The sequence below is a fragment of the Danio rerio genome, chromosome 19 (assembly GCF_052040795.2).
Source record: "Danio rerio strain M-AB ecotype USA chromosome 19, GRCz13ab, whole genome shotgun sequence".
Classification (NCBI taxonomy): domain Eukaryota; kingdom Metazoa; phylum Chordata; class Actinopteri; order Cypriniformes; family Danionidae; genus Danio; species Danio rerio.
This window is the reverse complement of record NC_141039.2, coordinates 48537004-48559519: the sequence shown is the minus strand read 5'-3', so window position 1 is coordinate 48559519 and position 22516 is coordinate 48537004. Positions and strand designations below refer to the sequence as shown.

The following is a 22516-nucleotide window of genomic DNA, read 5'->3' as shown; positions in this document are numbered from 1 at the left end:
AACCCCAAATGTTGTATTCCAAGGAGGAACAAATTATTAATTGTCATAGCTTAATGTTCATTCATTCATTCATTCATTCATTCATTCATTCATTTTCCTTCGGCTTAGTCCGTTTATTTATCAGGGATTCGCCACAGCGGAATGAACCGCCAACTTTTCCAGTATATGTTTTAAACAGCGGATGCCCTTCCAGCTGCAACCCAGTACTGGGAAACACCCACACACACTCATTCACACACACTCATACAGAACAGCCAGCTTAGTTCATCAGTTCCCCTATAGCGCATGTGTTTGGACTGTGGGGGAAACCGGAGCAGCCGGAGGAAACTCCACACAGAAATGCCGACTAACCCAGTCAGGACTCGAGCCAGCGACCTTGCTGTGAGGCCACAGTGCTAACCACTAAACCACCGTGCTGCCCAGTACATAATATTTTCCTAGTTAATTTGCAGGTTACTAGTATTCATCCTAAAATCTAATTTAAAGGGTTAACTAGACAAATCAGGTTAATATTACACAACAGTGCTATGGTCATTCATTCATTCATCTTCTGCCACTTTTCCGGGCCCGTTCGCCAAGGCAGCAGTCTTAGGAGAGAATCCCAGACTTCCCTATCCCCAGACACTTCCTCCAGCTCCCCTGGGGGGATCCCGAGGTGTTCCCAGGCCAGCCAAGAGACTAGTTCCTTGCTCGTGTCCTGGGTCTTTCCCGAGGCCTCCTCCCGGTGGGACATGCCTGGAACACCTCCCTAGGTAGGCATCTGAAACAGGCATACCTTTCCCAGGTTAGGGGACATGCCTGAGCCACCTCAGCTGACTTCTCTCGATGTGGAGGAGCAGCGGCTCTACTCCAAGCTCCTCCCGGGTGTCAGAGCTCCTCACCCTATCTATAAGGGTGCGCCCTGCCACCCTGCGAAGGAAACTCATTTCGGCCGCTTGTATCCGAGATCTTGTCCTTTCTGTCATGACCCAAAGCTCATGACCATGGGTGAGAGTAGGAATGTAGATTGACCGGTAAATCGAGAGCTTTGCCTTTCGGCTCAGCTCCTTTACCAGACCAATACATCGACCACATTACTGCTGCATCAATCCGCACACAATGACAGAAACAAGTGCTCGACCCAAGAAAACCTGAGCCGAGCACAACAGGACAGGATTAGACATGACTAGTGTCTGGATTCTGCCACCAAAACAAGAATTTACATGACCAGAGTGGCAGAACCCTGACAGTCAGAGCCCAACATGCACTGCAAACAAGTCTGACTTATTGCCGGCAATGCGAACCAAACTCCTACTCTGTTCATACATTTTTTTAAGATAAATATAATGGAAAATACTGTAAATTTCCTTGCTCTGTTAAACAGCACTTGGGAAATATCTAAAAGAGAATGATTCTCTCTTCAGCTGTCTGTCTTTCAATACATCCCCTTCTCCCTTTCCTCTCGTATTCCCCTGTTGCAGTCATTGTACACAAAGACACTAGACTTCTGTTCACGCTTCTCCAGAGGATCAAAAGATCTCTCTCTGCCTGCCAAAATGACACAGATTCTCCATTCCTCAGAGTATTCCTGCTCTTTATTCTCAAACAGTGATAAAAACCCTCTTAACAAACTGTTGAGTAACACGATGTCCGGCTTCCCAAGCGCTCACTGAAAAGAACGATCCATCAGCGCCTAAAACCAAACTAACTTGGTGTAAAGCAGAGACAGTGAGATCTTTCTCACACCCCGTTTCTCACACAATGCCTGAATGGGAGCTTATGGAGGACTAGACTGAAGGAAAGGAGGAGGGGATTCTTTTCACTTCTTCAAATCCAACAATAGTCTTTGTCTACAGTGCTCCTCCATTCTTATTGGGGTTACTGAACGGGACGGGGTGGAGGGGCTGTTCGCCATAGTAACAGTGACAAAACAAGGGAAAGAAAAAAAAAAAGAGGCGCACAAAAAGAAACATGCTGCAGACTCTGGGAAGGAACCTCTACAGTTTATCGATCTCTGCGTTTATAGCTGATGGAGACCAAGAGTTGCGTGAAGGAATGGATGCAAATTTACAAGGGGAGTAATTAGAAATATTGCAGTGCTGCATGTATAAATATTTCTCCGCCTGGACTATAAATCACTTTTGAGACTTTTGCGATATTCATTTGGAGACATTTGGGATATTTCTTGATCTGGACTCGCTCATTTTGCGACATTTGGGATATTTCTTGGTCTAGATTCATTCATTTTGTGACATTTGGGATATTTCTTGGTCTAAACTCATTCATTTGGAAACATTTGGGAAATTTCTGGGTTTAAACTCATTCATTTGGAGACATTTGGGAAATTTCTTGATCTGGACTTGCTCATTTTGCGACATTTGGGATATTTCTTGGTCTAGATTCATTCATTTTGAGACATTTGGGAAATTTCTTGGTCTGGACTCGCTCATTTTGAGACATTTTGGTTATTTTCTTGATCTAAACTCGCTCATTTTGAGACATTTTGGTTAATTTCTTGGTCTAAACTCGCTCATTTTGAGACATTTTGGTTAATTTCTTGGTCTAAACTCGCTCATTTTGAGACATTTGGGAAATTTCTTGATCTGGACTCGCTCATTTTGAGACAGTTTGGTTAATTTCTTGGTCTGAACTCGCTCATATTGAAACATTTGGTTAATTTCTTGATCTGGGCTCGCTGATTTTGAGACATTTTGGTTATTTCTTGGTCTGGATTCGCTCATTTTAAAACATTTGGGATATTCATTTGAGACCTTTGTGGATATTTCTCAGTCTGGACTTTAAATTTAGGACTTTTTGGGATATTTCTCTTTTCTGGACTATTATAATGAGTTCTGACATGCAGTATGAGGATTCAGTCTCCATCATGGTTTTGGAGAACATTAAGAATAAGCTTCTACACGCTTTTAGGACGTCATCAGAGCCCCAAAATCCTGCAGAAACTGTCACCCATTCCGTAGGAAAGAGCTTACAGGTGAATGAAGAGCTCCGGAGAGCCAAAATAGATGGAGCCATCACTTGGTTAAGAACTGAACTGGTGAGTTTAGGAAGGGATGATGCTTTTATGTTGTCTCTAAATGTGTTTGAGTGGGTCATTTGGTTGATTGTATGTTTTATTTATTTGTTTTTATAATAAAGTGATTAAAGAAAAAAGATGTATGGATGGATGGATAGATAGTGGTTGGATGATTGTTTGATGGATGGATGGATGGATGGATGGATGGATGGATAAATGGATGGAGGGAAATGTGGAATAATGGATGGATGGAATATTGATAGATAGGTGGAATGATTGTTGTCTGTATGGATGAAAGGTGGATATAAGGATGCATGAATGGATGGAGTGATGGTTAGATGGTATAATGATGGTTGGATGGATGGTAATAAGATAGATAGATAGATAGATAGATAGATAGATAGATAGATAGATAGATAGATAGATAGATAGATAGATAGATAGATAGATAGATAGATAGATAGATAGATAGATGATGGATGTAAAGATGATGGATAGGTGGAATGATAGTTGTATGGATGGTTGTATAAATCAAATGATGATTGGTTGGATGAATGGATGGAAGGTAAAATCAAGGTTGGATGGAGTGTATGATGGATGAATGAAATGGTGGATAGGTGGAATGATGATTGGATAGATGGAAGGAAAGGTGAAATAATGGATGGATGAAATGATGAAGGATAAGTGGAATGATCGTTGAATGGATTTAGATGCATGGTTGGTAAAATGAAATGATGGTTGGTTGGTAATGATGGAGGGAGGGATGGATGGATCGAATGATGGATGAGTGAAATAGAGCTATGGATGGATTAAATGATGGGGCAGTGGAGATGGATAGGTAGAATGATGGCTGGATGTGAATGAATGGAAGTTTGTGTGGGTAAAATGATTGTTGGATGAATGCATGTCATGATAGATGAATGGGTGTAAGGATGGATAGAGGGATGAATGGTGGAGTGATGGTTAGATGGGTAGAATGATGGTTGAATAGGTAGAATGATGATTGGTTGGATGGATGGAGGGATGGATGAAAGATAAATGGATGGATAGAAAAATGGTTGGAATGATGGATGTAAGGATGGATGGATGATGAAATGATGGATGAAGGGAAAGCTGGATGGAGGGTGTGATGGTTGGATTATGGGATGGATGGATGGAATAATCGTTAGATGTATAGAACATAATTGGGTGGATGGATGGATGGATTGAAAAAAGAAAAATGAATGGAATGATGGTCGGATGATGAAATGATAGTTAAATGGTGGATAGATGGATGATAAATGGATGGATGGATTAAATAATGGTTGGTTATAGAATGATGGATGGATGAATGGATGATAAATGGATGGATGGATGGATTCAATAATGGTTGGTTATGGAATGATGGATGGATTGATGGATGAATGGATGATAAATGGATGGATGGATTGAATAATGGTTGGTTATGAAGTGATGGATGGATGAATGGATGAATAAATGGATGGATGGATGGATTGAATAATGGTTGGTTTATGGAATGATTGATCGATGGATGGATTGAATAATGGTTATGGATGGATGGGTGAATGAATGGATGGATGGATTGAATAATGGTTGGTTTATGGAATGATTGATGGATGGATGGATTGAATAATGGTTGGTTATGGAATGATGGATGGATGTATGGATGGATGAATAAATGGATGGATGGATAGATTGAATAATGGTTGGTTTATGGAATGATTGATCGATGGATGGATTGAATAATGGTTATGGATGGATGGGTGAATGAATGGATGGATGGATTGAATAATGGTTGGTTTATGGAATGATTGATGGATGGATGGATTGAATAATGGTTGGTTATGGAATGATGGATGGATGGATGGATGAATGGATGGATGAATGAATGGATGGATTGAATAATGGTTGGTTTATGGAATGATTGATGGATGGATGGATTGAATAATGGTTATGGATGGATGGATGGATGGATGGATTAAATAATGGTTGGTTATGGAATGATGGATGGATGAATGAATGGATGGATGGATGGATGGATGGATGGATTGAATAATGGTTGGTTATGGAATGATGGATGGATGGATGGATGAATGAATGGATGGATGGATGGATGGATGGATTGAATAATGGTTGGTTTATGGAATGATTGATGGATGGATTGAATAATGGTTGGTTATGGAATGATGGATGGATGGATGAATGAATGAATGAATGGATGGATGGATGAATGGATGGATTGAATAGTGGTTGGTTTATGGAATGATTGATGGATGGATGAATGATAAATGGATGGATGGATTGAATAATGGTTGGTTATGGAATGATGGATGGATGGATGAATGAATGAATGAATGGATGGATGGATGAATGGATGGATTGAATAATGGTTGATTTATGGAATGATTGATGGATGGATGAATGATAAATGGATGGATGGATTGAATAATGATTGGTTATGGAATGATGGATGGATGGATGTATACATGTATGGGTAGAATGATGTTTGGATGAAGTGACGGATGGACAGACTCAGTAATAGACTGATAGATGTGTCTGTGTATGTAATAAATGTGTGTGTTGTGCAGCTGGAGATGCGCTCTCAGGACCGGCAGCTCGCTCAGACTTTGCTGGGGCTCAATAAGGAGATTCAGAGGCTCAGACGGGAGAGCGGATCCCTGCTACTGGAAGAGGACACGGAAAACCTGTGACCCAGCGTTATGGACCCTTTTCACAATTCCAGGTCTCTCAGCAGCGGAAGTCGTCATAATTGGCTAAAGTTAGAGTGCCGTGAATGGGAGAGTACAACAGATCATTTTTTAAAATCCTATTCAGAAAAACTCCAGACTTCCAGAAGAAGGAAAACAACAGTGTGAGACTGATAACAGCAGATAGAAGGGAGAATGATGACACATTTACTGTCCTTTATCCAGAGACACTGCATTAGAAACACCTCACATTAGCAATCATTTATTTGTTTGTATTTTGATTTAAAGATGACTTAATACCGTGGTTCTCAACTGGTTTGGCCATAGGAGCCACATTTTGACATGGTGATCATGCTGCGACCCAGATTTTTAGGAATTTTAATATAATTTTAGGAATTATAATTTACTTGTATTTATTCATTAACATGCACAAGTAGTGGCCAATAAATCAAAATGTATCAAATTATAGTAATATTACAGAGTAAAAACGTCAAATACTGTAAACAGCGGTCAGGGAAAGGAAAAGTTCAGTCACCATTAACTAAACTGAACAGTTAATAAAACATTAACACATGATCCTGTCGAACAGAACAAGCCAGCAAATTAAAGTAAAGTGATTAAAATAATCATAACCATGTTTGCTCTTCTGCTATTGTGTGGGCTTTCTTGGCCTCGGTGAGCACAGTAGGATGCGCAGAATGTTTTGAACATGAAGATGTTCGGCTCTTTTGTGATGCCCTCAGCTATTGGAGTCGTCTTTGAAAATAGTCCACAGGTTTGTCCTTGCAACCGGGATGTTTATTTTCTAAATGTCGTTTTAATTGAGAAGGTTTCATGCTCTCTTGTGAGAGCACCTCACTACACATGACACACTGAGGTTTTAAGCCTTTTTTTTGTCGTCAATATATGTAAATCAATACTTTACATATTTGATTTGAGGTTGTACTTGCATTTCAACATATTTGTTGCTATAATTAAATAAAATGTCAAACGGTACGGCTGTCGCACGCGCATTTCAAAATAAAAGTCTGATATAAGCAAAATGAGTTAAAATTTCAACGTTTTTTGTTTTTTTTTGGATCACACTGTGCGACCCACTGAAAATGTTAAGTGTGTCACGACCCACCAGTTGAGAAACACTGATATAATACATATACATGTTCATACATTTAAAAAAAAAATCGAAATATTACAAACTTTCTAGGATTTACGATGCTGATGACCATTAAATGCATCTTGTGAAAAGGGTCAATGAAGGGAGTCTGCTCTTCTGGAGGGCACTTTGATGGCACTTTCTGGCCGTGGTTTATTTTCACATTTCTTATAACAGGCATTTTAATAAATGTATAACAAGGGCGTAGATTTGCTTTTGATATTGGTCATTCATTAATTTTAGCACGTTCGCCTCACAGCAAGAAGGTCGCTGGTTTGAACCTCGGCTCAGTTGGCGTTTCTGTGAGGAGTTTGCATGTTCTCCCTGCGTTCGCGTGGGTTTCCTCCGTGTGCTCCGGTTTCCCCCACAGTCCAAAGACACGCAGTACAGGTGAATTGGGTAAGCTAAATTGTCCGTAGTGTATGAGTGTGACAGGCCCATACGACAGGCCGGCTGGAAGTTGTAAAAAAGTCGTTATCATATATATAACTTGTCCCAAAAAGAGCCGACCCCGCAATCATACGGGACAAAGGCCAAAGAAAAAGAAGATTGCTCATTCATTCATTCATTTTCTTGTCGGCTTAGTCTCTTTATTAATCCAGGGTCGCCACAGTGGAATGAACCACCAACTTATCCAGCAAATGTTTTTGCACAGATTCCAGCTGCAGCCCATCACTCTCATTCACACTCATACACTACAGACAATTCAGCTTACCCAATTCCGCTATAGTGCATATCTTTGGACTTGTGAGGGAAACCGGAGGCAACCCAAACTAACACCGGGAGAACATGCAAACTCCACACAGAAACGCCAACTGACCCTGAGGCTTGAACCAGCGACCTTCTTGCTGTGAGGCGAGCGTGCTACCCACTGCGCCACCATGCAGCCCTATTTTTGACTTAGTATTTCAGCAAACAAGACAACACTTTCTACTTGTGTGGAAAATGCTTCCTGATTTAAGACTTTTAAGATATTTGGACTAGAAACAAGACCAACACTTTGAATTTAAATGATTCCCGTGCATCTCAAGTCAATATAGCTAAAATAGCTAAACAAAACCTGTATATATACTAGGGGTGCGCAGTCCTGTTCCTGGAAAGCCACTTTCCTGCAGAGTTCAGTTGCTACCCGTATCAAACACACCTGCCTGTAATTATCAAGTGGTGTTCAGGTCCTAATTAATTGATTCAGGTGGGTTTGATATAGGTAGCAACTAAAATCTGCAGGAAGGTGGCTCTCTAGGAACAGGATTGAGCACCCCTGATAAATACTAATCGAATAAAAGACTTTGTTAATGGCGCGTCTAATAGGATGCTTAGAGAAGTCTTGAGAAGGCTGTTGTTTAAAATATGATGGGCATTAAAAACAATTCATATGATTAATTTGTCTATATGCGAAGCAGTGGCGCAGTAGGTAGTGCTGTTGCCTCACAGCAAGAAGGTCGCTGGGTGAATCCTCGGCTCAGTTGGCGTTTCTGTGTGGAGTTTGCATGTTCTCCCTGCGTTTGCATGGGTTAACTCCGGGTGCTCCGGATTCCCCAACAGTCCAAAGACATGCGGTACAGGTAACTTGGGTAGGCTAAATTGTCCGTAGTGTATGAGTGTGTGTGTGGATGTTTCTCAGAGATGGGTTGCGGCTGGAAGGGCATCCGCTGCGTAAAAACTTGCTGGATAAGTTGGCGGTTCATTCCGCTGTGGCGACCCCAGATTAATAAAGGGACTAAGCCGACAAGAAAATGAATGAATGATTCATTTGTCTATAAATAAGATGCTTCTCACATGTTCTTGCTGTTAATGAGATTATGAGCATCTGCTGTATGAGTTTGCACATACCGGGTGAATAATTAGCCTAGTCATGATGAATGCATAAAGATTGCATCATATGTTTATTAAAATGTCTTGATTTAAACTCATTGCTTCATGAGATGTTTCCACCAAAACTGATCAGGTTTTAATGTTTATACTGTATATCATTAATAACATGATATGTGTCTTAGAAGAGTTAGATCATCAGTGAATATTTGTTCACGTCTTGCTTTAAAAAACACCTAAATCTTGTCACGTTGTACTCATGACTGTCATAATACAAAGAAAAGTTCATTAATCAGCATTCAAAGAGTACACCTCTATACGTGTTTACAAAGAGTCCATTTTAGTGATACCAGCAGGGAAGATCTTGTGCTGAGAACAGTGAGGTCCACCATCCACCATCACTGTCTATCCCACATCAGGGAGAGTTACGTTGTGGAGAAGCCCCAAAGAAGAGGCACTTCAGTTTTGTCAAGTGACAATCAAACATTCAGCAGCAGTCTGTCACCAAAGACATTGTCAAGTTCATCACAGTTTCAAACATTCACATTTGTTTTCACTTTTTGACTTTGTTGATATACTGTATAGTACAGTATAAACGATGTATACATATCTCGAACTGTAAGACGAGATAAGATTTCTATTAAAGGAATACTCCGCTTTTTTTTGGAAATGGGCTCATTTTACAGCTCTTCCAGAGTTAAACTATTGATTTTTAACATTTTTTTAATCCATTTAGCTGATGTCTGAGTTTACCAGAAGCACTTTTAGCTTACATTTACATTTAGTCATTTAGCAGACGCTTTTATCCAAAGCGACTTACACATGAGGACAAGGAAGCAACTTACACAACTATAAGAGCAACAATGAATAAGTGCTGTAGGCAAGTTTCAGGTATGTAAAGTGTAAGAAGCAAAACATTAGTATTTTTTTTCTGTAATACAGTTAGCGGTGGAGCCAGAGAGGCAGTTGCAGATTAGGAAGGTAAGTGGAGACTAAATAGTTGAGTTTTTAGTCGTTTCTTGAAGACAGCAAGTGACTCTGCTGTTCTGATGCAGTTAGGGAGATCATTCCACCAACTGGGCAGATTGAATGCGAGAGTTCGGGAAAGTGATTTCTTCCCTCTTTGGGATGGAACCACGAGGCGACGTTTATTAGCTTAACTTAGCATAGATCATTAAATCGGATTAGACCATTAGCATCTCTCTTATAAATGAGCCAATCTCTAGGTTTGGCGGAAGCACTTTTAGCTTAGCTTAGCGTCATTGAATGGGATCGGATTAGACCATTAGCATCTCATAAATGAGCTGATTTCGGGGTTGGGCGGGAAGCACTTTTAGCTTAGCTTAGCATAGGTCATTGTATCGTATTAAACCATTAGCTTCGCTCACACAAATGAGCCAATCTTTAGGTTTGATGGAAGCACTTTTAGCTTAGCTTAGCATAGATCATTGAATCAGATTAGACCGTTAGCATCTCTCATAAACGAGCCGATCTCTACGTTTGCTGAAAGCACTTATAGCTTAGCTTAGCATAGATCATTGAATGGGATTAGACCATTAGCATCTCTCTAATAAATGAGCCGATCTTTAGGTTTGACAGAAGCACATTTAGCTTAGCATAGATCATTGAATAGGATTAGACCATTAGCATCTCACTCAATGAGCCGATCTTTAGGTTTGATGGAAGCACTTTTATCTTAGCCTAGTGTTGCTTATTGAATTGGGTTAGACCATTAGCATCTCTTTCATAAATAAGCTGATCTCTAGGTTTTGGGGAAGTATTTTTAGTTTACTTCAGTATATAGATCATTGAATGGTATTAGACCGTTAGCATCTCTCTCATAAGTGAGCCGAACTCTAGGTTTACTGGAAGTTCTTTAAGCTTAGCTTAGCATAAATCATTGAATCGGATTAGACCATTAGCATCTTTCATAAATGAGCCAATCTCTAGGTTTACTGGAAGCACTTTTAGCTTAGCTTAGCATAGATAATTGAATCGGTTTAGACTATTAGCATCTCTCAGTGAGCCGAACTCTAGGTTTGATGGAAGCACTTTTATCGTAGCTTAGCATAAATCATTGAATGGGATTAGACCGTTACCATCTCCTTCATAAATGAGATGATCTCTAGGTTTGGCGGAAGCACTTTTAACCTAGCTTAGCATAAATCGTTGAATCAGATTAGACCATTAGCATCTTTTATAAATGAGCCAATCTCTAGGTTTACTGGAAGCACTTTAAGCTTAGCTTAGCATAGGCCATTGAATCGAATTAGACCGTTAGCATCTCTGTAGTAAATGAGCCAATCACTAGGTTTGATGGAAGCACTTTCAGGTTACCTTGAATGAATGGGATTAGACCGTTAGCATCTCTCTCATAAATCAGAGTTTAGTTAATTTTTCCACACAGTTTGACTTACACTGTTTATTAAAACTGACCTCAAATCAAAAGTTGCTATTGTTTGGCTGCAGGAGGTGGACTGATATTATGTGGTAATATCATTACTGATAATCCCCTAATCAAATATCTTGATTATTATGCCAGAATGAGAATATAGTTCTGGCCATATCGGTCTAGAATATAACAACTTCAAACTTTCTGTCTGAAAAGATCTTTTCTGAAATGCTAATGGTCTAATCTGATTCAATGGTCTATGCTAAGCTAAGCTAAATGTGCTCCAGCTAGACCCGGAGATTGGCTGAATGGATTCCAAAATGCCAAAACTCAGCTGTTTAACAGGTATAAGATGACCCTATTTCCAAAAAAAAAAAAAAAAAAAAATGGAGTGTTTCTTTAATGTAAGATGGATATGAGTGTAATTGTTGGTTCATGGCACAGAGCTGCGTCTGCTGAAGACCCGTTTTGAGAGGAACGCTGGAGAAGCAGGACTCATGCATGAGCTGAAGGAGTAGATGGAGGTGCAGAAGCTCATTTCTCCAGAGTACGAGGACATGCTGCTCGCTCCTCCTTCACTGCCAGAGTCCCAGCCTGCTTCTTCTTCCTCTTCCTCCTCCTCCTCTATGGCTTTTTCACACTCCTGCTTCAGTTCCTGAATGCCATCATGGAGATCCATCAGCTGGCGAATCAACGCTTGGTCCTGAGAGCGCATCTCCATCTACAAAGGAGGAGGAATGATGATTTCAGCTCAGTTTATTCTGTTATGAATCAATTTTTAGATGAGCACAATGTTTTATGTCTATGCTAGAAATACAAATTCAGTATATCACTAAAACTGATGCTTTAAGGGATTCAGTTCTAAACTGAGCCTCTGTCCAAAAAAGAGGAGTGTTGCTTTCATGTTTTTATGTATATGAATGCTTTAAGTGATTAATTTGGCCATGAATAAAACCATTATATTTCTTTTTATTACTTAATTTTTAACTGTTGTGACTGCTTTCTAAAAATACCCATATGGAATAAATAAATACATTTTTAATTTTTAAATATATATATTTATACAGCTTAAGTCAGAATTATTAGCCCCCCTGTTTATTTTTCCCCCAGTTTCTGTTTACCTGAGAGAGAAAAAATTCAGCACATTTCTAATCATAATAGTGTTAATAACTCATCTCTAATAACGGATTTATTTTATCTTTGTCATGATGACAGTAAATAATATTAGACTAGATATTCTTCAAGACACTTCTGTACAGCTTAAAGTAACTTAACTAGGTTAATTAGGTTAACTAGGTTAGGGTAATTAGGTAAGCTAAGTTGTATAACGATGGTTTGTTCTGTAGAGTAACGTAAATACATATAGCTGAAAGGGGCTAATAATTTTAACCTTAAAATGGTGTTTAAAAAATTAAAAACTGCTTTTATTCTGGCCGAAATAAAACAAATAAGACTTTCTCCAGAAGAAAAAATATTATCAGACATACTGTGAACATTTCCTTGCGCTATTAAACATAATTTGGGAAATATTTAATAAAGAAATCAAAATTGAAAGGGGGGCTAATAATTCTGACTTTAACTGTATATATTGTTATTAATTATTTAACTGCTATTGAAGTTTACTATTAATTAATCCTGTCTTCATACAATTTATTAAGTTCCATGAAATAGTCAGTTGATGCTGTAAAAGGAACCGTACCCTAGTAGCAAAGAATTCTGGCCCAGATTTGGCATAAAGCTGGCACAGCCGGCATTCATCCGGCACTGGCATACAGCATGTGGGCCAAACATGGCCCGGGTTTGGCAGAGGGGGCACCGTCTTTAAGGCGGCACACAAGATTTGGGCCAGATGAAAAACGTAGTATTTGGCCCAGATTTAAAAATTTGAAAGTGGGCCATGTGAGTTTGGCCAGTCTTGACCCACATTTAAAATACACTAAAATCATTTTTGAGTAAAGAAAAAAAATTCTACCAATCAGGTCACTTTGAGAAAAAGCGTGCCCAGAGTGTGTCTAAAGCGCATCACTCCATGGGTTTATCAATTTCATTGAAATCGTGACACACCAACCTATCTGGCCCAGTTCAGGCCCAGTTATGAGTTATTAACTTGGCTGAGACTTGGCCCAGATATGGTCCGTGTTTGGCCCTTGTCTGGAGGCCAGATTTGGTCCAGTCATGTACCGTAATTCACTGCGGCATGTGGGCCAAGCAAAACCTGATTGTGTGGGCCAGAGCTGGGCTAAAGAAATTTTGCTATGTGGGTATACAATGGGGAAAAAGTCACATCAACCGTTCACTGGAAGTAAGGAAGTACATGAGTATGGGAAGAAATAGGGGCGGATTGGCCACTCCCATTTTTCATAAACACCCCCCCCCCCCCCCCAATTTGTTTAAACAACCGTACGTCATCAATTACTAAGGAGGGCCAATAAATCTGACGTCAAGTGTACCTGTCAAAATAAAAGCGCTTTCTGAATGAAACTGTCACTGAAGTGAGATTCACACAAGTACTGAACCATTGAGACTTGTCATGGGCTTCTGTGGGTCTTTGTGTAGATGTTGCCATGGCAGGTCATGAGTACAGAGGCTGTAAATGCCAGGCTGTATATCTGCGGATGGAGAAAGGAGCTGCTCAGGATTGAACCCCTGGGATGTTTGTAATGCTCCAACATGAATGTTAATGACAGGCATACCGTAGTAAAAGGGCAACGTAGTAAAGATGCAAGCTGACCTTTGATTTTTATTAGAGTTTTAAACGAGACAAGTGTCTACAGGGATTTGCAATGTGAATGGACACACATGAAATGTACAGACCACCCAGAAATACACAGGGAAAAGAAAACATTCAGAATGAACACGCTTAATAATAATAGACTCTTTATTTTTTTTCCAGTATATGCTAAATATATAAGATTCATTCATTCATTTATTCATCTTATTCAGGGACTAGCACAGCAGAATGAGCCGCCAACTATTCCAGCATATTCTTTAGACAACGGATGCCCTTCCAGCTGCAACCCAGTAGTTGGGAGACACCCATTCAAACACATACACTACAATTTAGTTTACCCAATTCCCCTATACCGCATGAATTCGGACTGTGGGGGACTGTGGGGACTTGCTCAGTCAGGACTCGAACCAGTGACCTGCTTGTTGTGAGGCCACAGTGCTAACCACTGAGCCACCGTGCCACCCCCAGGCAAGATTTAATCGATCATATAAAGAATAAAACTCTAGTTTTGTATATACATTAATTTTCATGTAAATTAATTTGTTTTAAATGAATTGTTTTCTAATACGTTAAGCATGATTACTTAAGTTTTATTTTCATAATTGTTACATAATCTTTCAGAAATCATCAGGAAGCATTTCTTATTGTTGTAAAATTTTCCATCAATTGTGCATCAGTTGAGTATTATTCATTTTGATGATTCCTGAAGGACTAATAATTTATTTATACTTTAAATGAAGAATTCCTTAATTTAAAGTGAAATAAAAAAATGAAGAATATTTTAGCAACATTTGCAACAGTATAAAAGATTTTGCTGTTATTTATTTATCAGTTGAAAGCAAAATTAGATATTATTTTAATTAAGCATGAATATTTAAATTATATAAACAAATGACCAATTCCGGTGTCTACATCAAATGAAATATACAAAAGTGTTTTTATTGATTTTGTAAGCACATGCAATGCATGTAAATAGTCCTCTTTAATATTTCAGATTACATTGAAACCTTTAAAATATATATAAAATAAATAACTATAAATACAGTGCTCACACTCCTCACAAATCTCTCTTTGAAATGGATGTTTTCTATACGATGCTTTACAATAATACATTTTCCCATATACATTAGATTAGTCAGTACCAAAGCCAAAACCAGAACTAATCTAACAAAAAAACGTAGGATCACTGGGCAAAAATTTGTACACCCAAATTAAAATGTTGAAGAAAAAAAAAATTAAATAATTCTTATTCTTGCTTAAAAATAGTTTGCATTAAAAGTCCAACAAATTTATTCAGGAGTTCGTCTAAAGTGGCTGAAAATTTGCAAAATGTGACAAAAAATAATAGATAACTAGTCCCAGAAAGATTGGTTGCATGGCAAAAACTCCCTGCATGGCCCTTACTGGAGGCAAAATGCTACAAGAAGACTAAATATGTGTCCATGTGCCTGTTAATGTAATCAAGTCTATTGGAGCATATTAGGCACTAGGCATGGGCCGCTATAAGATTCTGACGGTATGATAAACTTTGATTAAAAGTTCACGGTTTTACGATATTGTGCTCACTGCTCTAAAATATATTCTTTTAAAATTTCTGGGTAAAAAACTAAAACCTGTTTTTCCCTTTGAACACAATATATTTCATTGTAAGAAACTTATTTTGGGAAAGTAAACATGTCAGGCTGAAAAATTCAAATGAGTCATCGACTTCTGCTGTCATTAGTTTTAAAAACACAATTTAAAATGGCATCGTTTGGATATATTTTCTGCTGAAGATACTGTTGTCCTAAAAAAACTCAAATGTTAAACATAAAAAAACTCTTACATATACCGTAGGAACGGTATAGCAGAAAATGTTGGCGATGTTAAAACTTTGACTTTTTCAAACCGTGGTATACCTTGAAAATGGTTACCGCCCTATGCCTATTAGGCACTGTTTGAACAAACCTGAGCAATTTGACAAAATCTGTTATCTTGACAGGACCATTATGGACTAATATGCATCATTCATATGTGATGTTTTAATATTCTTTTCATTGTAGTTAAGTTAGTGATTATATTCAAGGGTTAACTTAACATGTTTAGTCAGTTTGACTGATGTAAGTTGAGACGACTAGAACATTTCGTTTGATTTAATAATTTAAGACAGCAAGATTTTTTTACAGGGTAGATTATAGCCTTTTGAGGGGTTGCTTTTCATTATTTAATTTGACTTCGGTCTTTGTTCTGTCTGTCTATCATAAAGTTTGGAAAGAAAATGAGCAATTTCACTAAATCTGGCATCCTTTTATCTGTTATCCTGACAAAAACTAAGGACTAATATGCATCATTCATATGTATGTTTTAATATTCATTTCATTATACTCTGCAGTTTAAACAGGTCTTTGTACGCTGCAATAATAATATGGCAAAAAGTCATGACAGCAAATGTTTTTGTTACTGTAAGATTTAAATGAGTTAATCAGGTTGCAACTATTTTTAGTTATGCAAGGGTTAACTGAACATTTTTAGTCTGTTTTACTGATGTAAGTGGACATGACTAGAACATTTCATTTGATTTAACAATTTAAGACAGGAAGATTTTTTACAGTGTAGACTATAGCTTTTACAGGGGTTTATTTTTATCTATTTAATTTGATTTTATTCTTTGCATATGTAATAGGTGGACAAAATATGTCAAACGGAGACTCATTTATCCTGAATCTGTCTTCAGTAAAAACGTAATTGACAAAAAAAAAAAAAAAAAACATTTGAAAAGAAAACTTAAAAATGAACAATTTTACAAAATCTGGCATCCTTTGTATCAGTTACTTTCACAAAACTCTATGGACTAATATGCATGTATCGACTAGTATGCAATGTGCAATATTATCTTCATCATACTCTGTCTGCAATTTAAAAGTCTGATTTTAAAGTCTTTTGAGGGATTGCTTATGATGTGGGAGTTTTTTTTCTCCCACTTAATTTTATTTTTGTTTTTGCAAAGGTAATACGTGGACAAAGCATGTAAAATGGAGACTCCTGAATCGTTTATCCTGGATCTATTTTTTTATCTTCAGTAAAAACTTATTTGACAAAAAAAATAAAAAAAAGTTTGAAAAAATAACTTGAGCAATTTGACAAAATCTGGCATCCTTTTATTCAGTTAATTTGACAAAACTCTATGGACTACTAATCAATTGGACAAAATATGCTAAAAGGAGACTCATTCATCCTGAATCTGTCTTCAGTAAAAACTCATTCGACAAAAATAAAGCTTGGAAAGAAAATGAGCAATTTCACTAAATCTGGCATCCTTTTATCTGTTATCCTGACAAAAACTAAGGACTAATATGCATCATTCATATGTATGTTTTAATATTCATTTCATTATACTCTGCAGTTTAAACAGGTCTTTGTACGCTGCAATAATAAAATGGCAAAAAGTCATGACAGCAAATGTTTTTGTTACTGTAAGATTTAAATGAGTTAATCAGGTTGCAACTATTTTTAGTTATGCAAGGGTTAACTGAACATTTTTAGTCCGTTTTACTGATGTAAGTGGACATGACTAGAACATTTCATTTGATTTAACAATTTAAGACAGCAAGATTTTTTACAGTGTAGACTAGCCTTTAAAGGGGTTTATTTTTATCTGTTTAATTTGATTTCATTCCTTGCACATGTAATGTGTGGACAAAATATTTATCCTGAATCTGTCTTCAGTAAAAACTTAATTGACCAAAATAAAAAAATAAAAAACTATTCAAAAAGAAAGATTTTACAAAATCTGGCATCCATTTTATCAGTTACCTTGACAAAACTCTATGGATTATTATGCATGTATGCATATATGGACCAGTATACAATTAATGGACAACTATGTAGTGTGCAATATGAACTAGTATGCAACATTTTCATATTTTTTTTTTTTTATAATACTATTAATACAATTTATACTACATAATACAATTTAATAGTCTAATTTTTATTCTTTTGTGAGATTGCTTATGATGTGGGTGTTTTTTTTCCATTTAATTAAATTTTTGTTTTTGCATATGTAATATATGGATGAAACATGTAAAATGGAGACTCCTCAATCCTTTATACTTGATATATATATATTTTTTTTATCTTCAGTTAAAAACTTATTTGACAAAAAAAAAAAAAAGTTTGAAAAAAAAAAACTTGAGCAATTTGACAAAATCTGGCATCCTCTTAATGTTAATTTGACAAAACTCTATGGACTAGTAAGCATCATTTGTATGCAATGTTTTAATATTCGGTGCATCATCCTCTTATTAAATTTGTAAAGTCTTTTGAGGAATTGCTTGTGATGTGAGTGGGTTTATTTTCATCAATTTTATTTGATTTCTGTCCTTGCATATGTAAGACATTGACAATATATGTCAGAGACTCATCTATGCTGAATCTGTCCTCATTAAAAACTTATTTGATCAAAAATAAAAGTAAAAACTCTCACCAGCTCTTTCCTCAGCCAGACGAGCGCAGTCTGAATGTCCAGGCGTCCCGCATCCCTTTTCTTCTCCTCCAGTGTTAAGGAATAATCCCTGCACACCATTGCTGTTTCACACTCCTCAAAAGAGCTCTGCTTGCTGGAGAAATCCCTCAGTCTGCTCAAAACTACTTCCATGACTTGTGGTCAGCTGTAGATTCAGCTCTGTCACTGGACACACAGTCTGCGGGACGGACACTTTAAACACCTCCTCCCAGCCATAAACGTCTGTATTGTGATATAAGTGCGTGTGTGTGACGTAGAGACACTGACGTCAGCCTCCTCTGAGCTTTGGAGATGTTTAATGCGTGTGAATGGGTGACGTGTGGACGTGGAGTTGCTGTGGGTTTTAAGGAAAACACAATAAAGACGGCTGGAATGTTCTTGGCAGCACCAGGATGAAAAACAGCAGTGTTGGGGGTAATGCATTACAGTTTAGGTAATCGGATTACTTTTTAAAGTAACTAGTAAAGTTACCAACCCATGCAGTCTCACTGGAAAAGTATGTGCTTCAGCCTACATATTTGTGAAATGTAAAATACATTGCTCCGGGTATGATTTGTTGCACGTTTCAGTTGACAAATAGACTAAATCCACTAGAGGGTGCTGTCTACATCTACAACTTGAAATAAGTTACTTTTGGTACATTTTGTTGTACGTTTCTGATGACAAAAGGGCATGCCCTATATTTTTGTCACTTTACAATATGTTACTTATGGTAGTTTTTTTTGTACGTTTCAGATGACAAATCCACTAGAGGGCGCTGTCTACATTTTTATTAAATTTAAAATGTCACTTATGGTAGTTTTTTTGGTACGTTTCAGATGACAAATCCACTAGAGGGCGCTGTCTACATTTTTGTCAATTTTCAATGTTACGTACGGTACTTTTTTTGGTATGTTTTGGATCACAAATCCACTACAGCGCCATCTATATTTTTGGCAATTTGCAATACGCTACTTAGTGTACTTCCTTTGTGTGTTCCTGATGAAAAATCCACTAGAGGGCACTGTCTATATTTTTGACAATTTACAATACGTTACTTAGGGTAGTTTTTTTTACATTCTTCTGATGACAAATCCACTAGAGGGCGCTGCCTTTTTTTTGTGGATTGAGTAGTTTTATGTACTTTTCTGGTGACAAATCCACTAGAGTGCGCTGTTTTGTATTTTTGTAAATTTACGATAATTAGGGTACTTTTTGTACATTTCTGACGGCAAATCCACTAGAGGGCGCTGTCTTCATTTTTAGTTAATTTAAAAAATGTTACTTGGGGTATTTTTTTGTATGTACCTGATGACAAATACACTAGAGGGCGCTGTTTATATTTCTGTCAATTTACAATACATTACCTTGGGTACTTTTTTGTGTGTTTCTAATGTCAAATCCACTAGAGGGCGGCGAGTAAATTTTTTCAGATCTGAAATTCGTTACTTAGGGTAAATTTTTTTATGCTTCTGATGACAAATCCATTAGAGGGCGCTGTCTATAATTTTGTCAATTTAAAATACGTAACTTAAGAGTACTTTTTTACATTTCTGATGACAAGTCCACTAGAGGGCGCTGTCTATATTTTTGTCAATTTACAATACGTTGAGTAGTTTTCTGTACGTTTCTGATGACAAGTCCACTAGAGGGCGCTGTCTATATTTTTGTCAATTTACAATACGTTAGAGTAGTTTTCTGTACGTTTCTGATGACAAGTCCACTAGAGGGCGCTGTCTATATTTTTGCCCATTTACTATACGTTAGCATAGTTTTTTTGTACTTTACTGATGACAAAAACACTAGTGAGCACTGTCTACATTTCTGTCAATTTTAAATACGTTTGGGTAGTTTTTTGTATGTTTCTGGTGACAAATGCCCTAAAGGCTGCTGTCTGTATTTTTGTAAATTTACAATACGTTACTTAGGGTACTTTTTGATGACAAATCCACTAGAGGGTGCTGTCTATGTTTTTGTCAATATAAAAAAAAAAACGCTATTAAGGATATTTTTTGTATATTTTTGGTGACAAATCCACTAGAGGGTGCTGTTTATATTTCTGTCAATTTACAATACGTTACTTAGGGTACTTTTTTGTTTTTGTTTCTAATGACAAATCCACTAGAGGGTGCTGTCTGTATTTTTGTAAATTTACAATACGTTACTTAGGGTACTTTTTTGTACATTTCTGATGACAAATCCAATAGAGGGCGGTGGCTACATTTTTAGTTAATTTAAAAAATGTTACTTAGGGTAGTTTTTTTGTATGTACCTGATGACAAATACACTAGAGGGAAGCAAATACATTTTTGCAAATCTGAAATATGTTACTAAGGGTAAAATTTTTTTTTTATGTTTCCGATGACAAATCCACTAGAGGGTGCCCTTTATATTTTTGTTAATTTAAAATACGTTACTTAGGGTACTTTTTTACATTTCTGATGACAAATACACTAGAGGGCGCTGTCTATATTTTTGTCAATTTACAATACGTTGAGCAGTTTTCTGTACGTTTCTGATGACAAGTCCACTAGAGGGCGCTGTCTATATTTTTGTCCATTTACTATACGTTAGCGTAGTTTTTTTTGTACTTTGCTGATGACAAAAACACTAGTGAGCACTGTCTACATTTCTGTCAATTTTAAAAACGTTTGGGTAGTTTTTTGTATGTTTCTGGTGACAAATGCCCTAAAGGCTGCTGTCTGTATTTTTGTAAATTTACAATACGTTACTTAGGGTACTTTTTGATGACAAATCCACTAGAGGGTGCTGTCTATGTTTTTGTCAATATAAAAAAAAAACGCTATTAAGGATATTTTTTGTATGTTTTTTTGGTGACGAATCCACTAGAGGGTGCTGTTTATATTTCTGTCAATTTACAATACGTTACTTAGGGTACTTTTTTGTACATTTCTGATGACATCCAATAGAGGGCGGTGGCTACATTTTTAGTTAATTTAAAAAATGTTACCTAGGGTAGTTTTTTTTGTATGTACCTGATGACAAATACACTAGAGGGAACCAAATACATTTTTGCAAATCTGAAATACGTTACTTAGGGTAAAAATTTTTTTTTATGTTTCTGATGACAAATCCACTAGAGGGTCCTCTCTATATTTTTGTCAATTTAAAATACGTTACTTAGGGTACTTTTTTACATTTCTGATGACAAATCTACTAGAGGGCGCTGTCTATATTTTTGTCAATTTACAATACGTTAGAGTAGTTTTCTGTCCGTTTCTGATGACAAGTCCACTAGAGGGCGCTGTCTATATTTTTGTCAATTTACAATACGTTAGAGTAGTTTTCTGTACGTTTCTGATGACAAGTCCACTAGAGGGCACTGTCTATATTTTTGCCCATTTACAATATGTTAGCGTAGTTTTTTTTGTACTTTGCTGATGACAAAAACACTAGTGAGCACTGTCTACATTTCTGTCAATTTTAAATATGTTTGGGTAGTTTTATGTATGTTTCTGATGACAAATGCAATAGAATGAGAGCTGTCTATATTTTTTGTCAAGATTATTAGATATTATTTAGGCAGATTATCAGATGTGCTGTTAAACCTTCTGACATTAGTCAAAGCTGGTCCTCAAACTCTTCTAAATAAAGCTGCATGTCGTCTCGTCCGCTCTGTGTTTCCCAAGCAACCTGCACAAATGAGCAATCCATCCCAATTCAGGACAAAAATAGAGAGGCTATATTTAGACCCAATCGATCAAACTAACAAAGAGTGTGACGTTACAGACATTCACAGAGACAGAAGGAGACCGAGATATGTTTATTCATGAAGAGTCTAGTCGTCCCGTTCTCTCTGACCAACAAAGCAAAAAATAAATAAAATAATATTAAAATTAAACAAATTTTTGTCCCATTTCCTACAAAACATTTAGCCCATGTGAGAAATTTTAAATGATACCTCCTAAGCTTTTTCCATGCAAATATGTCAGAATGTAATAATAATTTAATTTCTGTGAGCTAAGAGACACGCTGCCACCTTGTGGGTGACAAGAAAACTGCTGAAGCACACTGTATAATAACTTTTCTTATAAAAGAGTGTTAATATTAATAAATAAAATTAATATAATATTAATGCTACAATATAAAATTTATGTTAAGTTACATAATGTTTAATGTGTAAACGTGATATTACAGTAACAACTAATAATAAGGTAATAGTAAGGTAAGTTACCTTTAAAGTGAATGAACTCATTGTAATTTGGA

The 22516-nt window shown here is 37.0% G+C and overlaps 2 protein-coding genes and 1 long non-coding RNA gene across 6 annotated transcripts; 2 read left to right on the top strand and 1 right to left on the bottom strand.

The window, feature by feature from the left end:
• Nucleotides 1-1955: 1955 nt before the first annotated feature.
• On the top strand, nucleotides 1956-8783 carry si:ch211-153f2.3. 3 transcript variants are annotated; one of them, XM_087296143.2, is made up of 3 exons: nucleotides 1956-3034; nucleotides 5602-5953; nucleotides 8118-8783. In XM_087296143.2, the coding sequence occupies exons 1-2, from the start codon at nucleotides 2825-2827 to the stop codon at nucleotides 5722-5724; spliced, it is 333 nt and encodes a 110-aa protein (XP_087152269.1). In that variant the 5' UTR covers nucleotides 1956-2824; the 3' UTR covers nucleotides 5725-5953; nucleotides 8118-8783. The 3 variants fall into 3 exon arrangements, with proteins under 3 accessions (XP_087152269.1, XP_087152268.1, XP_087152267.1); XM_087296142.2 differs by having other exon boundaries at nucleotides 5602-5975; nucleotides 8124-8783; XM_087296141.2 differs by having other exon boundaries at nucleotides 5602-7406; nucleotides 8600-8783.
• Nucleotides 8742-18477, bottom strand: LOC137488554 (uncharacterized). Of its 2 annotated transcripts, XR_015517247.2 has the most exons (3): nucleotides 18272-18477; nucleotides 11367-11799; nucleotides 8742-10931 (listed from the first exon to the last, which is right to left on the bottom strand). XR_015517247.2 is itself a non-coding variant. In XM_087296136.2 (2 exons), the coding sequence occupies exons 1-2, from the start codon at nucleotides 18440-18442 to the stop codon at nucleotides 11512-11514; spliced, it is 459 nt and encodes a 152-aa protein (XP_087152262.2). In that variant the 5' UTR covers nucleotides 18443-18477; the 3' UTR covers nucleotides 8742-11511. The 2 variants fall into 2 exon arrangements, 1 of the variants encoding a protein (XP_087152262.2); XM_087296136.2 differs by having other exon boundaries at nucleotides 8742-11799.
• Nucleotides 18478-18742: 265 nt separating this feature from the next.
• On the top strand, nucleotides 18743-22120 carry LOC148679869 (uncharacterized). Its single transcript, XR_015945524.1, has 3 exons — nucleotides 18743-19989; nucleotides 20062-20542; nucleotides 21265-22120. It is a non-coding gene; the product is annotated as an uncharacterized LOC148679869 (long non-coding RNA).
• The last annotated feature ends 396 nt before the right edge of the window (nucleotides 22121-22516 follow it).

What these genes read in the sequence shown, in the direction of transcription:
- si:ch211-153f2.3 (XM_087296143.2), top strand. Translation starts at nt 2,825, where the DNA reads ATGAGTTCTGACATGCAGTATGAGGATTCAGTCTCCATCATGGTTTTG. An exon ending in CTTGGTTAAGAACTGAACTG is followed by an intron (nt 3,035 to 5,601) that starts GTGAGTTTAGGA and finishes TGTGTTGTGCAG; the next exon opens with CTGGAGATGCGCTCTCAGGA.
- LOC137488554 (XM_087296136.2), bottom strand. Translation starts at nt 18,442, where the DNA reads ATGGAAGTAGTTTTGAGCAGACTGAGGGATTTCTCCAGCAAGCAGAGC. An exon ending in TCTGGCTGAGGAAAGAGCTG is followed by an intron (nt 11,800 to 18,271) that starts GTGAGAGTTTTT and finishes CCTCCTTTGTAG; the next exon opens with ATGGAGATGCGCTCTCAGGA.